Source organism: Symphodus melops (genome assembly GCF_947650265.1).
Source record: "Symphodus melops genome assembly, chromosome: 6".
NCBI lineage: Eukaryota > Metazoa > Chordata > Actinopteri > Labriformes > Labridae > Symphodus > Symphodus melops.
This window is the reverse complement of record NC_136696.1, coordinates 6,735,620-6,749,016: the sequence shown is the minus strand read 5'-3', so window position 1 is coordinate 6,749,016 and position 13,397 is coordinate 6,735,620. Positions and strand designations below refer to the sequence as shown.

Below are 13,397 nucleotides of genomic sequence, written 5' to 3'. Positions count from 1 at the left end.
TGAGAGAAAGACACAGTCTGCACGTGTATGCCACTGGAATGCCAGTATGTGAGAGTGAGAGAGAGAGAGAGAGAGACAGACAGACAGACAGAGAGAGATAAATGACTGCCTTGGAGAACTGACAAATGACAATGACCTGACCCTTACACTTGGAGGAGGGCATCAGAGAACGACAGCACAGGGGAGGAAAGACAAGTATTTAATTAAAGCTCCTGTTCATTATAATCCTCAATGGAGGCCCATCAATCAGTGTCACAGCCAGCTGCTCACTGCACTGGTGAACACACACATTCCAGTGTACCCAGAAAACACTTTCACTATCTGCTCTGAGAACAGGTTGTTATTATTGTGTGTGTGTGTGTGTGTGTGTGTGTGTGTGTGTGTGTTCACATATGCACTCCTGAAATTATCAAGATATTGTCAGTGGGCCTGCTCCACAGATTCTCCTGTTCACATATGCTCCTCACAGCGGGAGACTCTCCCTGTCAGACTGGAGGGCGGGGGGTGGGATTCAAGTGGTCGCCTGTAAACTGCAGCAGTCACAGTGTACTAACAACACAACCCCTCCTATTGGCTCAAGGTGAAATGTCAAGAGAATATTCTGCGGCGTTCTCACATCAGCTCACTCGGACTTGCAGCAGGAAAAAATATCAGAGGTCTGGTAGGAGAAAGTCAGATCGAAAAACTGTGGCTGTTTGTGTTCACATACACAGCTCCTCTGAGAAAGTGTGAAAGCCCTCTGCTTCCATCTGCATGTTGTCAACGCAAATTTAAGTAAATGCTGTTGAAAATAATAAAAGTAATAGAAAAGTTACGTCTGATAAATTTCCACAAGTGATGAGCAGCCAGTGAGAAAAGAATTGTACCATGTTTGGCACAGGTTTTTTTATTTTCAAATATCTTTTATTATTCTCAATTTTCATTTTTTTATTATTATTTTTCAATAAAAATATCTGGAATTTTCATGTTCATCTCAGAGTACAAAGACTTTTCCTCACATGGATGAGCTTAGTTTGTGTGTTTGAAGCAAGAGGCATCGATGAGTGCTGAAACAGTTCACTCTTGATCCTAAAACCGCTCGGGTCACTCGCCACAGTTTTAGCCTGTAATCTATACTACTGCTAAGTCCCTGTGAAGAGTGTCAGTGTAGGAGGCAGCCATGAAGACCTGCTGTACTGACAGGAAGACATTCGAGTCTTATAGAATATATTCCATCTCATCTTCGCAGACTTTCATGCTCTGTTCTGTGAGAGTGAGTGAGTGAGTGAGTGAGTGAGTGAGTGAGTGAGTGAGTGAGTGAGTGAGTGAGTGAGTGAGTGAGTGTGTGCATGTGTGCGTGCATATGCATGAATGAACTCACATTTATGATGACTCCTTTGTCCAGCAGACTCTGCTTCTTCGCCGTCATGACAAAGTAGTGCGTGTTGTCTTTGTAGTAAACTATATTCTCGAGGTCAATACCTACACACATTTGAAAACAGGGTGTAATTACTGCTCTTTTAGAGGAAGCTTTTAAAGTGGGTTAAGTAAACAGAAAGCCCTGCATTGTACATGTACTTTGTAAACAGAGAAGAGGAGGCTTTTTTTTCCCCCTCTGGGCTGCTCACCCGTCTCATCCCTGAGTTCCAGGAAGAACTTCTGGTTAAAGATGAAGGCCACGCCACTGATCTCCTCCACTTTGGCCTCTGCTGTGGTGTTCCTGTTGACAAAGTTTGCCGTGATAGCGATGGCCAATTTCCCTCGAAATTCTTTGCGACTAAAACCTGCAGGTAAAGAAAGAAAACCATAGGAATTAAAACAAAAAAAAACAAATCAGAGGTAAAGCGGGGGAAATGGACTTGGATTTGAGCATGTGTCGTATAACACCTTTCAAGTCTTCTGACTACTGTTTTACCGACATATTCACAAACTGATGGCAGACCATCAGAAGTAACTAATCGTATTCATTCAAATGTAGACGCCACCGACAGAGCAGCGGGAACAATTCAGGGTTAAGTGTCTTGCTGAAGAATCTTGTTGAAGACAACATCGGACATGTTGCAGGATGCATTTGAAAGAAGTGACTAATTCATTCACACACCGCCGACAAAGCAGCAGGAGCAACTTGGGAGCCTAAGCACACATGTGACATGTGGCTGCAGGAGCTGGGAATCAAACCCCTGACCTTCCAGTTGAGAGACGACCGACTCTACCACTGAGCCACAACTGCACCTGTGGTGAAAGCTATTTACATTTTGGCTGACCGAGACACATTTAAACTTGGATAGGACAAAAAAAACCCATCTAAATGGGATAACATATCTAATCCTCCTAGTTGCTGTTGGTCAACAGATAGGAGACATTTTTTAGCACTGATAATGACACTATAAAACTATGTGAATAACCTACTTAACAATGTACACATTGACAAGGGTTGATACAGGTGCGTTTACAGAGGTTCACAACATACACATAAAAACACAGCTCTATAACAGCTCATAAGCCTGCACACACACCACCCCTGCTGACCCCGCACACACTATTAAGTTTCCACTTAAAGGATGTCAACAGGAAATGCTTCAGCCACTGACTGAGAGCAGCCCGTCAACACCTCACTCCTTTTATGGAAAGATCTGGGTCATCTTTCCATAATGAGGACTCATTTTGAACATAAATGCCCCGTTTTACCCCACAGCACCACTCCCAACTCAGGATGTCCGTTAGATTTTCCCTCCGTCTTACCGTCTAAGGTGTTCTTCCGTCCGTCAGCTCCGATAACAACATCAAAATCAAAGTCTGAGACCAGATGGCTGGACGGATGAACTTCTGCTCGCCAACCAGGACCTCGAAAGGAACACATCAAAGTTGAAGAACTCACTTTAATTTGATAACTTTCGTACCTTTCAAACATGTGATCTCTGTCAATCTGTATTTGTAACACTCTTTACTCTTTGTTGTATTTCGATCATGAGCACTAAGCAACATTAAGCAAAGATAGTTTCATTCACATTATGCAGAGCTGCAGTTTCTTTTTTTGACCACCTGAGGTTAATCTTGTTGTCCATCAGCAGCTGTTTGATTCTCTGTCTTTTACGTCCACATATTAATGTCTCATGTCCCCAAATGACAGTTAAGACATTTGGCATATTGGGGAAACAACTTTAAAGTATAGCTGAAATGTTGTGTCCAGCAGACTCTGAGAATAGCCCTGTGTTATTTTCCACACAGTCCAATCTGACACAGCAAATAGCTCCCCTCTCTCTCACACTTGTTGACCACTTCAGTGTACAGTGTGTTTTTTTTTGTGAGCTGAGAGATATCCATACATAGCAAGGACATGCAAAGGTGTCCCTGCCACTTGCACAGATTATAACGCACAAAAAGGTGCAGACTCACTGTCGTCAGTCTGCTCCGCTGGCGGCTCCACAAGTTTAACAAACTCCACGTTGACATGAATCTCCACTCCAAGGATGAGACTTACTTTCAGCAGCATCAGCTGGAGATGACGGATGCCTTGAGAACACACACACACACACACACACACACACACACACACACACACACACACACACACACACACACACACACACACACACACACACACACACACACACACACACACACACACACACACACACACACACACACACACACACACACACACACACACACACACACACACACACACACACACACACACACACACACACACACACACACACACACGTATTTAATACTTAAAGAGGACACAAGCAGAGAAAGCTCTTTACACGCAAAAAATATTAGTTTCATGAGCATAATACTTCAAGACAGAAACAGTTATTAATCACCTTGCTAATGGTAATAACAGTGTTATGTAGCTAACAGATGCCAGCCTATTTACTGTACCATATGCAGCCTCCTGTAATTTTACCACACAGCTATAAATAAACGTGGTTGTAGCTTTTTGAAGAGTATTTTTCATTTGATAGCAATGGAAGTTTACCTACAGTGACTCATATGATGCATTCAGTTTATTGACTGAGAGGGAAATATGGCATATGTTGATCCAAGACCAACTTATTGTGTTTAATGTGAAATGAGTTCACTGAGGATGAACTTGTACAAAGCCGGGGCAAAACAAGCCTTCGCTTGGGTGTGCTATCGGACTTCTGTCGCCAACACAGCAGCTGGTTTGGCTCAGTCGGGAGAGCAGGCGCTGCATGTTCAAAGGCTTCAGTGTTTTAGTGGTCAAATGTTCAACTTCTAATGTCTCTCTGTTTAGTGCATGGTTTTTTTTCCATTATAGATGCTCTGTCAAATAAATGAAAACGGCCAGTGAGGAGTCCTGTGATTTTTGTTTTATGGAGTACCTGCCTTAGGAAGGCCAACTTGATTTTTCCCCATTCAAATTGAAAACGCTACAGGATGTGCCAGCAAACACTAAAGACACCAAATAAAGACATTTACAATTTGAACTCTCAGTCATAAATAACATACAGTAATCATCCTTAATCTATACTATTTACTGTTTCCTGTTCAGATGCAGGAGGGACGAGCCAATTCTAACCGTCACTGGGCGAGAAGAAAGGACAACCTGGACCCAGCCAATCAGAGAGGCAATAAAATAACAAGTCAAAGTGATACTAACTCTCTCCTTCTCTATTCTGAAGTCCTGCTCTTAACTCTCTCATCTTTTTGACCATTTTAATAAAAGGTAACACTGCTTAAAGAACATCTTTCAGCAGCATTTATGGGAGAAAGATGTATGTATGTTTCTAATGTTAAGAGTCATGCACAAAGAAGAGTTCATTGCTGAGATGAGATATTAATGACATCGTTCCTAAAGCTGGACAGAATGGAGCGCCAATGGAAACTTCACGCAAAAGGAGACTGAGGATACAAACTGCAACAAACAAAGCTGCTCTCCCCTCTTACACACCTCAGCCAAACCCAGCAACACTGTGAAATAGACAGAGCAAATGTGAAAGGCACATTTACGGGCAAGGCTTTGGTTTTGTTGCCATAATATTATTTGCATCGTGGGGATTTCACACGGACAGGTGTTTTGCATGTTTATCTCACTCACTCTCAAGTATCAATGATTGAGTTGATTCTTCATATTTTTGAAGGAGGAATGGATTGGTCGGGGACTACAGGTATTGTGTGTTTTTTATTTGCTACAACCATCCAAGTTAAAGTTTTGAAGAAGTCTACACATAAAAAGAAGTTGTTCGTCATCCTTTGAGAAAGTTGTTAATGTTTAGTTTCAGTGAACTTCCCAACTCGACGTCACTGGTTTAGACTTACTGATGTGGTCGATGGAGCCAGCACAGAACTTTCCATAGAACTTCTTGGCTCCGAGGCCCCTGAGGTCATGGATGGTGAAGGGCCAGAGGTGAAGCACATTGTTTCTGGAGAAGCTGTCTCTCTTCTCGATCACAACCACCTTACAACCCAACAGGGCCAGCTCAATGGCTGTCCGCAGACCACACGGACCCCCACCGATGATCAGACACTGAGACAAAAAAAAAAGGAGGCACGAGAAAGCCGAATGAGCTGGAAACACAAAAACTATAAATGTTGCTGCTGTTTGATTCATGATGTCATCATACTCATCTGTAAACAAAGCGCCAACAAGAAATTAAAAAGGTCCAAGTCTTGTGGCTGCATGGTTGTGCCCTCTTCTACTAAAAGGTATCTTGGGTGTCTCAAACAGGTTGGCATTTTACTCCCTGTTTTTAGAAGGTCATTGCATTTTGCTCTCTATCAGCAAGACTTTTCCTATGACTATCCAGATGGAGGGGTGTAATCCCTTCATCGCACAACCAATGGATCAAAGACATGATGCATAATATCAAGATAGAAAAAAAATCTGATGCACCCTTAACAGATCTGCTAGTAGACTCTACAAAACCTAGGACTCGTTCTTGAACAGTGTGAGGACTTTGTCTGACCTGGAACCGTAGGTTTACAGCCTTTTAGGTGGTCTTTCAATACTCATGGATAGAGTGCATGTGTCTTTGTTTTCTTTTCTTGTCTCGTCTTTTACTACAATGTGAGTATATGTTTGTCTTAGTCCATAATGTTGTACTTCTTTGTGTATGTCAATTTGTTGTTATAGACAACCTGTTTCAAAAAATGTTAAAAAAATAAATAAAAAAAAAGACTCCTCTATGATACAGTTATTGTCCCACTTCTGTGTTAATGTGCAGTGTTCCACTTTACAAAGAAAGGTTACAGGTAAGGTAAGGGAAGTAGCAGAGGCAGTGAAATGACTGTTATATCACTTTAGGGAGAACTTATTTTGGCATTGTGCATCTTCCAGCAGAATAAGAGATACAGAGAACTTAGTGTGTTTAGTTTCAGAACTCCCACCCTGCTATAGTGCCAGATTTTTTTTCTTCTGAATAGCCGTTTCTTAAAAAAAAAAAAAAAGTGAATATTTCTGTTGTTATTTTTGGCCAACCCACAGCCCAACCCAGTTCTGATAATCTTCCCCCTGCAAGTCTGTGGCCTCCTTCCCCCTCTGGACGTCTTATCGTTTCCTTCAGCATGAGGTCATTATGAACTTAGCGACATCGGCTGCGTATTATCCTTAGACATACATGGTCTGGCAGGGAGACAGATAAAATAAGAAACACAGGAAGAAGCCAATCAATTCTTGCATTATGTCCTAAGGCTTTTGTGTAAGTCACATGCTTTTCTCTGACTATTTGATGTTTGTTTCTACACAAATTAGACAAAAGAGAGAAAGTATTACGCTGTGTTACATATACCTCGGATCTGGGAATGACGTCACACCCCGAGTTGAGCGCGTTCCATTTGCAAATTGGAAAAGCTTAGCTAATAAAACCTTCAGTTAGCTAATACCAGACTATAACAACACACTACGTTATAGTTAGTGCATGAAAATAAAATGGCAACACAACCTCAGAGAGAACTTGCATGATACTATCGGTGTGACTGATTTCAGCACAGGAAAAAAAGAGCAGCAAGCAGCTAATAAACACTGCAGTTACAGCTTTAATGCACTTTTATTCATGCGCTTGATGCACATAGCAGCCATGTTGGATTCTAAGTCGGGAAACTACTTTTTTTTTCCATATTCCGACTAGTAAATACAACTTCAGGAGGCGTGTCAGTTGAATTGGGAAGTGGGAAATTCTAAGTTGCCTGTCTGAAGTGTCAGTGCAGTATCAAAGGTTATAATACATTCTGATGTAAAGGAATGGCTGTGATCTGAATAACCATCAGTTAAAACGTCAGACCCTTTTTTGCTCGGTTCTATGTCTTTTCCGTTTCCCACCGAGCACATGAGTTGATGATATATGGACTGATTTCCCATGTTAACAGTTTGGCCTTCTGTTGTTTCATTGAGGCTGTGTCCCCATGGTCAAATGTCTCTTCAGTTTTTCGAACATTAGAAGCTTGAGACTGAACATAGTTAACGTTGTTTGAAGCTATAGCCTATAGAATCCAAACCAAATAATAATGGTGGTACTGAACACGTGGTGAAAGATTTGAAATATTGACCTGTTACTCACTGTCTTGACAGTTCCAATATATTGGACAATTAAAGCCATTAAAGTACAAAATAGAGAAAAGTATTGATTCATGTTACCTCTTTTGCAAAACCTTATTTATTCAAACCTCTTTTGTCAATTTAAACTTCACCACAAAAGACGATTGATTCAGCTGCATGAAGTCACTGACTGTTACCAAAGATAAGAAGCTAGGATTATTGTGTGAGAGTAAGCATACTTTCCAATAGTGTTGTCGCGTCCTCAGAAAAGAAAAGAAAAACGTTGGAAAAGCTATCGTGACTTATTCGCATGTAAACAGTTAGACACCCGTTTAGTCTATCTAAGAACCCTGGAGATGTCCCTTCCATTACAGTTTTACCCTATTTGATTATGTTTGTATTCCAAAACTGTGCAGATGAATTTCAAACATCCCTAGACTGCTGAGATAAGTCTATCAGCAGTCCAACCCCAGTTGGTCTCTCTTACCCGGGTGTCTTTGCATGCTTTATTCTGGTTGTAGACCTTCTGCTGTGCTCTTTTGTCCAGTTTGGTCCAAAGGGCCTTGACCTTCCAGGTGCTGACTGCAGCTTTCAGTGAACTGTAGAAGTTACTGTAGTCCAGAGGATCCAGCTCCAGCTGCCTGCAGAGGATGCTGAAGGCCTGCAGAGTCCCTTTACAGGTGGAAGCTTGAACAAAGTTTTCAAAGAGCACGCTGGCCTGCGCTGTGCGCTCATCCTCCGTCTCACCCATCTCCTCTGATAGCAGGAAGTGTCTGATATCCTTTATGACTCGCTCCTCTATTCCTCTTCCTTTGGCTGTTGAATCCTTCCACACTGTCACTTCTACCGTCCAGTCATGTAGTGGGTGCTGCCATGCTTACTTTGTTCTGGAAGAAAGAATACAAGATTTTTAGAGACACAGTAATCCAGAGCCCTAGCTTAAATATCATCATTTAAAGCTAAACTTTCACGCAAGGATTCCAAAGAGGCACAAAAAGTCTTTAAGTTTTAAAGGAGTATTAAAGGAATACCAAGCAGCAGTAACCGCTAGCATCAGCACCAAGCACTGATTTAACAAACATTTATAAACTGCAGAAAGTTTCCAAGAGACAGCACAAAGGCTAAATCACTGATTGAAATATATACAGATTGCGTCTTTAATTGGAGAGCAAGAAAAAGAAAAGTTTCGCGAGCTCCCTTTCCCTCCAATCCCTGGAATGGACTTAACGTTTAAATAGATTTAATCAATCAAAGACACGACTCTGTAAAGGTTCTGTGAGGTACAACACGTGTTCAGTGCCTAAAATGAGACAGGTGCTAGTCTACTATGCTTATTCTTTTATTTGACAGCTGGTCAAAGTTCTGAATTTGAATTCTTTAGTAAGAATAGTAGTCCAATAGTCCAAGAAAACCAAAGTATGTTGGTTGTTACTTTTCATGTATGCTGCTAAGTTTGAAAAACGTCACAACTGTTGATTGTTTTTCTGTGTTGACATTGGTGATGATCCGTCTTTCATCTACAAAGTTAATACCAAACCACATGGGTTCACCTCACAACTATTAACGTTAACAACAGGCTGAGAGCTCAACTACCATACCAGTAGCTATTAGGATTTTAAACCTCACATGGTGAAAACAGTCAGGACTATAAAGGACTACAAAGCTGCATAGAAACTACACATTTGGCTGAACACAAAGGAAATCGTCATGCAGAAGGACAGTTTCAATCTTGTTCCCTTTGGGAAACCACCAAAAGTGACTGGGTCTTATGTACCAGACGTCATTAATTCTGTCAGCAGCACCCTAATCTGGCTCTCTCATTGGTCTCCACCAGGAAATATTTTCAGGGGAAAAGCTCTGAAAAATGACCCTGCAAACATAAACTAGCCCTCTCTAAGAAATCTTTTCCTAACACTTACTTTGCAAGCTCACATCTGAAAACACACAATACAGTTTATAATGACGGGTTTTTAACACATCATTTTAAAACTTGCTTGAAAGTCATTAAGTATTAAAGGTTGTCATGAAAACGATTACTATCTAGTTCTACTTTGAATCATATTGAAAACAATGACCAGGCCTGCATTGATAATAATGTCTTCTACAGAACACGTTTGAAATCTTGTAAATAAGCGGTCACGTTACAAAATGGAAAGAGTGTTGGCACTGAAAATAAACAGCCTCATATAGCACAAGTGTCAATGTGCTGCATTCTGTAGGAGGTACACAGGAACATACGGCTCGGACCATTCACCTTCCTGTCAAGGAAGATTTTCCATATCCAACAACAAGCGAGCAGGGTTCAAACAGTCACTAATCAAGCTTGCATATTTTGTCTCTACAACAAACATATTTTATCCTCCAGCTCAGCTGAATGCCTGATAGGATTATGACTGAGTGCGCACTTGGAGGGCTTCAGCTGAGCAGTCATAGGGGAGGCTCACACGATGTAGCTGAAGAAATACAGACAAAGCAGTCACGCTTCCAACTCACAGAGCGACAGCAATGCACCAGTGAGGAAACCAGACCACTGTTAAATGAACTAACAGCCAGGACCAGCCCAACAAGCTAACCCTAATGCTGCTCCTCCTCAAGAGGCTACAACAAACAACACATTCTCGACAGTAAGACAAACCAGACAAGCTTTTCTCCCTTTGTATCCATGAAAGAAGAAAATATCGAGGATAATGTGAGGGAAAGGCAGAGGGTCAGAGTAGACCCTTTAGCATGCAGCTCATCTGGTTGTCATGGGGTCAGGATGTGGTACAGCATGTTCTTCAAGATATTAGCGGTGCGTACGAGCACGAGTACTCGCCGCTGACTCCATTATTCGAGTTGCAATTCGTTACTCTTGCACCTGTGCGAGCGCTGCTTTTGGCTCATACAGCGTTATTCTTGTGACCCAGCTTTTTATTTTCACCTCACTGAATATACTAGTAAGGAAAATAATGAACAGGATACAAACGTATGACTTCTCCGGCCACAGCTTCAGCTTCAGTACACAGGAGCCAGATGTCAACAAAAACAATAGGCAGCTACGGCAACTCTCAAGGGACAAACTAGACAGAAAGCAAAAGCACAACAAATACAGAACTGTCTGCTACACCTGCGACATGTCAGTCAAGAAAAGTGATAACAAAACAATGAGTGAATGTTCAATGAGAGATTTGTGGCGTTAAAATTACATACCAAAGAAATATTAGTTTGATGCTTAAACACAATTGGAAAACAGCGGAGAGCGAAACAGGCAGTCTCACGTCAAGTCATTAGCATTAAAAAATAATAATCATGCAAATAATAATAATCTGTGAGTACTCGAGTACTCTTTCATTAGGTAATTAGAGTACTCGAGTACAGAGATGACAGTAAATTGCCATCCCTACAGGATATGTAGTCGCCACCTACAAAGTTAACAAGCTCATCCAACCTACTGAGGAGACACAATAAGAAGGTCTGATAGATAGATAGAGATAGAGATAGATAGATACTTTATTGATCCCGAGGGAAATTCAAGGCATCCAGTAGCAGTATACAGACAGGCAGGACACAAGACATTAGTTACAATACACACCCGCTGTCCCCCCCCCCTCTGTATGCAATAATCCCCCAAACAAAATTTAGCAGCCCCTATGTGACTAAGAATAAACATAATTATGTATTGAACCTGTGCAGTTAGCATTAGCAATTAGACTTAAAACTTATATAGCATAATGTACATAACCTGTGAGGAGAGAAAAACATGTGCTGGTTAAAAGAGACCTGTAAACAGTTAAGGAACCTTAGAAACAAAGTGCTGACCTTCTAGAAACTAGTTACATGTGCATGTACAGAGGTGTTGGAGGTAGTGCCAGAGGTGTGAGTACAGTCGTTAAGCAGTCAATGCAGGAATGTAAATTGGCTCACCAACTTAAAGGAGCAGTGATTTGCATTAAGTGTCCTAGACAATAACCTGAAACCAGGAGTGCTTAGGGTGATTATCATTGAGTACCCAACTATTGAGGAGCAGATTAGCATTAAGAGTTGAAGACAATAGAGTGAAACTTGACCTAATTAGGGTGATCATGTCAGCCATTACAGATGTAGCATAACACAACAGTAGGATGAAACCAGACATGATTAGGGTGATTATCTTTAAAGTGACCAGTGCTCAGTAAAGTGACTATCAATATGCATTACAGTATCCAAATTGGGGGCTGACTCTGAGATCAGCAGTGCAGATGAGGAGTGAGAAAAAAGTGAAAAAAGAGTCCAGGGATCACCGTGCGCTTCTTCCCTGCCGTGACAGTGAAGTGTTATACAATCTGATGGCCAGGGGGACAAAAGAGTTCTTGAGTCTGTCCGTGGAGCACGACTGTGACAGCAGTCTTTCGCTGAACATGCTCCTCTGCCCGGTGAAGGTGCTGTGCAGAGGGTGGTGTGTGTTGTCCATGATGGAGAGCATTTTGTCGAGAGACCTCCTCTCTGCCACTGTCACCAGTGAGTCCAGCTCTGTGCCCACCACAGAGCCGGCCCTCCTCACCAGTCTGTCCAGGCGTGCTGCGTCCCTCTTCTTGCAGCTTCCTCCCCAGCACACCACGGCGTAGAAGAGGACGCTGGACACCACAGACTGGTAGAACATCTGCAGCAGCTTTTTGCAGATGTTGAAGGACCCCAGCCTTCTCAGGAAGTACAGACGGCTCTGTCCCTTCCTGCAGGTAGTGTCCATGTTAGGCGACCAGTCCAGCTTGTCATCCAGCTGCAGCCCCAGGTACCCGTAGGTCCTGACCACCTCCACGTCGACCCCGCCGATGGAAACAGGTTCTAGATGTGGTTTGTTCCTTCGGAAGTCCACCACCATCTCCTTGGTCTTGGAGGTGTTTAGCTGCAGATGGTTGTCACTGCACCACGTCACAAAGTCCTCGATCAGGCTCCTGTACTCCTCCTCCTGTCCATCCCTGACACAAGCAACTATCGCAGTGTCGTCCGAGTATTTCTGCATGTGGCAGAGCTCAGAGTTATACTGGAAGTCAGAGGTGTACAGGGTGAACAGGACGGGGGAGAGCACAGTCCCCTGTGGTGCTCCGGTGCTGCTGACCACAGTGTCAGATGTGCAGTCCTTCAGTCTGACGTACTGTGGTCTCTCTGTGAGGTAGTCCGTGATCCACCTCACCAGGTGCGAGTCCACCCTCATCTCGGTCAGCTTGTCTCTCAGTAGGAGGGGATGGATGGTGTCGAAAGCGCTTGAGAAATCAAAGAACATGATTCTCATCACGCTGCTCCCTTTGTCCAGATGAGAGTAAGCCCTGTGTAGAAGATAGAGGATGGCATCGTCCACGCCCACCTTTGCCTGGTATGCAAACTGCAGTGGATCCTGTGCGTGTTGTACCTGGGGTCTGAGGTGTTGGAGCAGCAGCCGTTCAAAGGTCTTCATAACGTGGGATGTCAGAGCGATTGGTCTGAAGTCGCCTGGCTCACTGGGGTTCTTCTTCTTGGGGACAGGGGTGAGGCACGAGGTCTTCCAGAGCACAGGAACCTTCCCGAGCCGCAGGCTCATGTTGAAGATGTGCTGAAGTGGCTCCCCCAGCTCAGCAGAGCAGGCCTTTAGCATCCTGGGACACACCTTGTCTGGGCCTGCTGCCTTCCTGGGGCGGAGTCTCTTCAGCTCCTTGCTCACCTGGTCTCTGGTGATGGTGGGGGGGAGGGGGGATGGATTGTCACTGGAGGTTGTATCTGTTCTGGTGGAGGTGTTGGGGGGAGTGAGAGGGGGGGAGGGGGTGTGTGGAGGGGTGCTGGGGGGACAGGCACTCGCTGCAGCGACGGGGCTGTCGAACCTGTTGAAAAACAAGTTGAGCTGGTTTGCTCTCTCAGGGTCCCCGTCTTCTGCGTTGTTGTTTTTCTTCTTGCAGCCTGTGATGGTCTTCATGCCCTCCCAGAC

At 43.3% G+C, this 13,397-nt stretch overlaps 1 protein-coding gene across 2 annotated transcripts in view; it reads right to left on the bottom strand.

Moving 5' to 3' along the window:
* Positions 1-8,234, bottom strand: part of mical2b (microtubule associated monooxygenase, calponin and LIM domain containing 2b) — a gene marked incomplete at its 5' end in the record, with an annotated part of 39,486 nt that extends 31,252 nt beyond the window's left edge. For both annotated transcript variants that reach the window (XM_079345572.1, XM_079345573.1), the window contains 6 exons: positions 1,361-1,461; positions 1,608-1,763; positions 2,722-2,823; positions 3,358-3,492; positions 5,269-5,476; positions 7,971-8,234. In XM_079345572.1, the coding sequence (XP_079201698.1) occupies positions 1,361-1,461; positions 1,608-1,763; positions 2,722-2,823; positions 3,358-3,492; positions 5,269-5,476; positions 7,971-8,234 (966 nt within the window). The remainder of the gene's footprint in view (positions 1-1,360; positions 1,462-1,607; positions 1,764-2,721; positions 2,824-3,357; positions 3,493-5,268; positions 5,477-7,970) is intronic.
* Between the last annotated feature and the right edge of the window lie 5,163 nt (positions 8,235-13,397).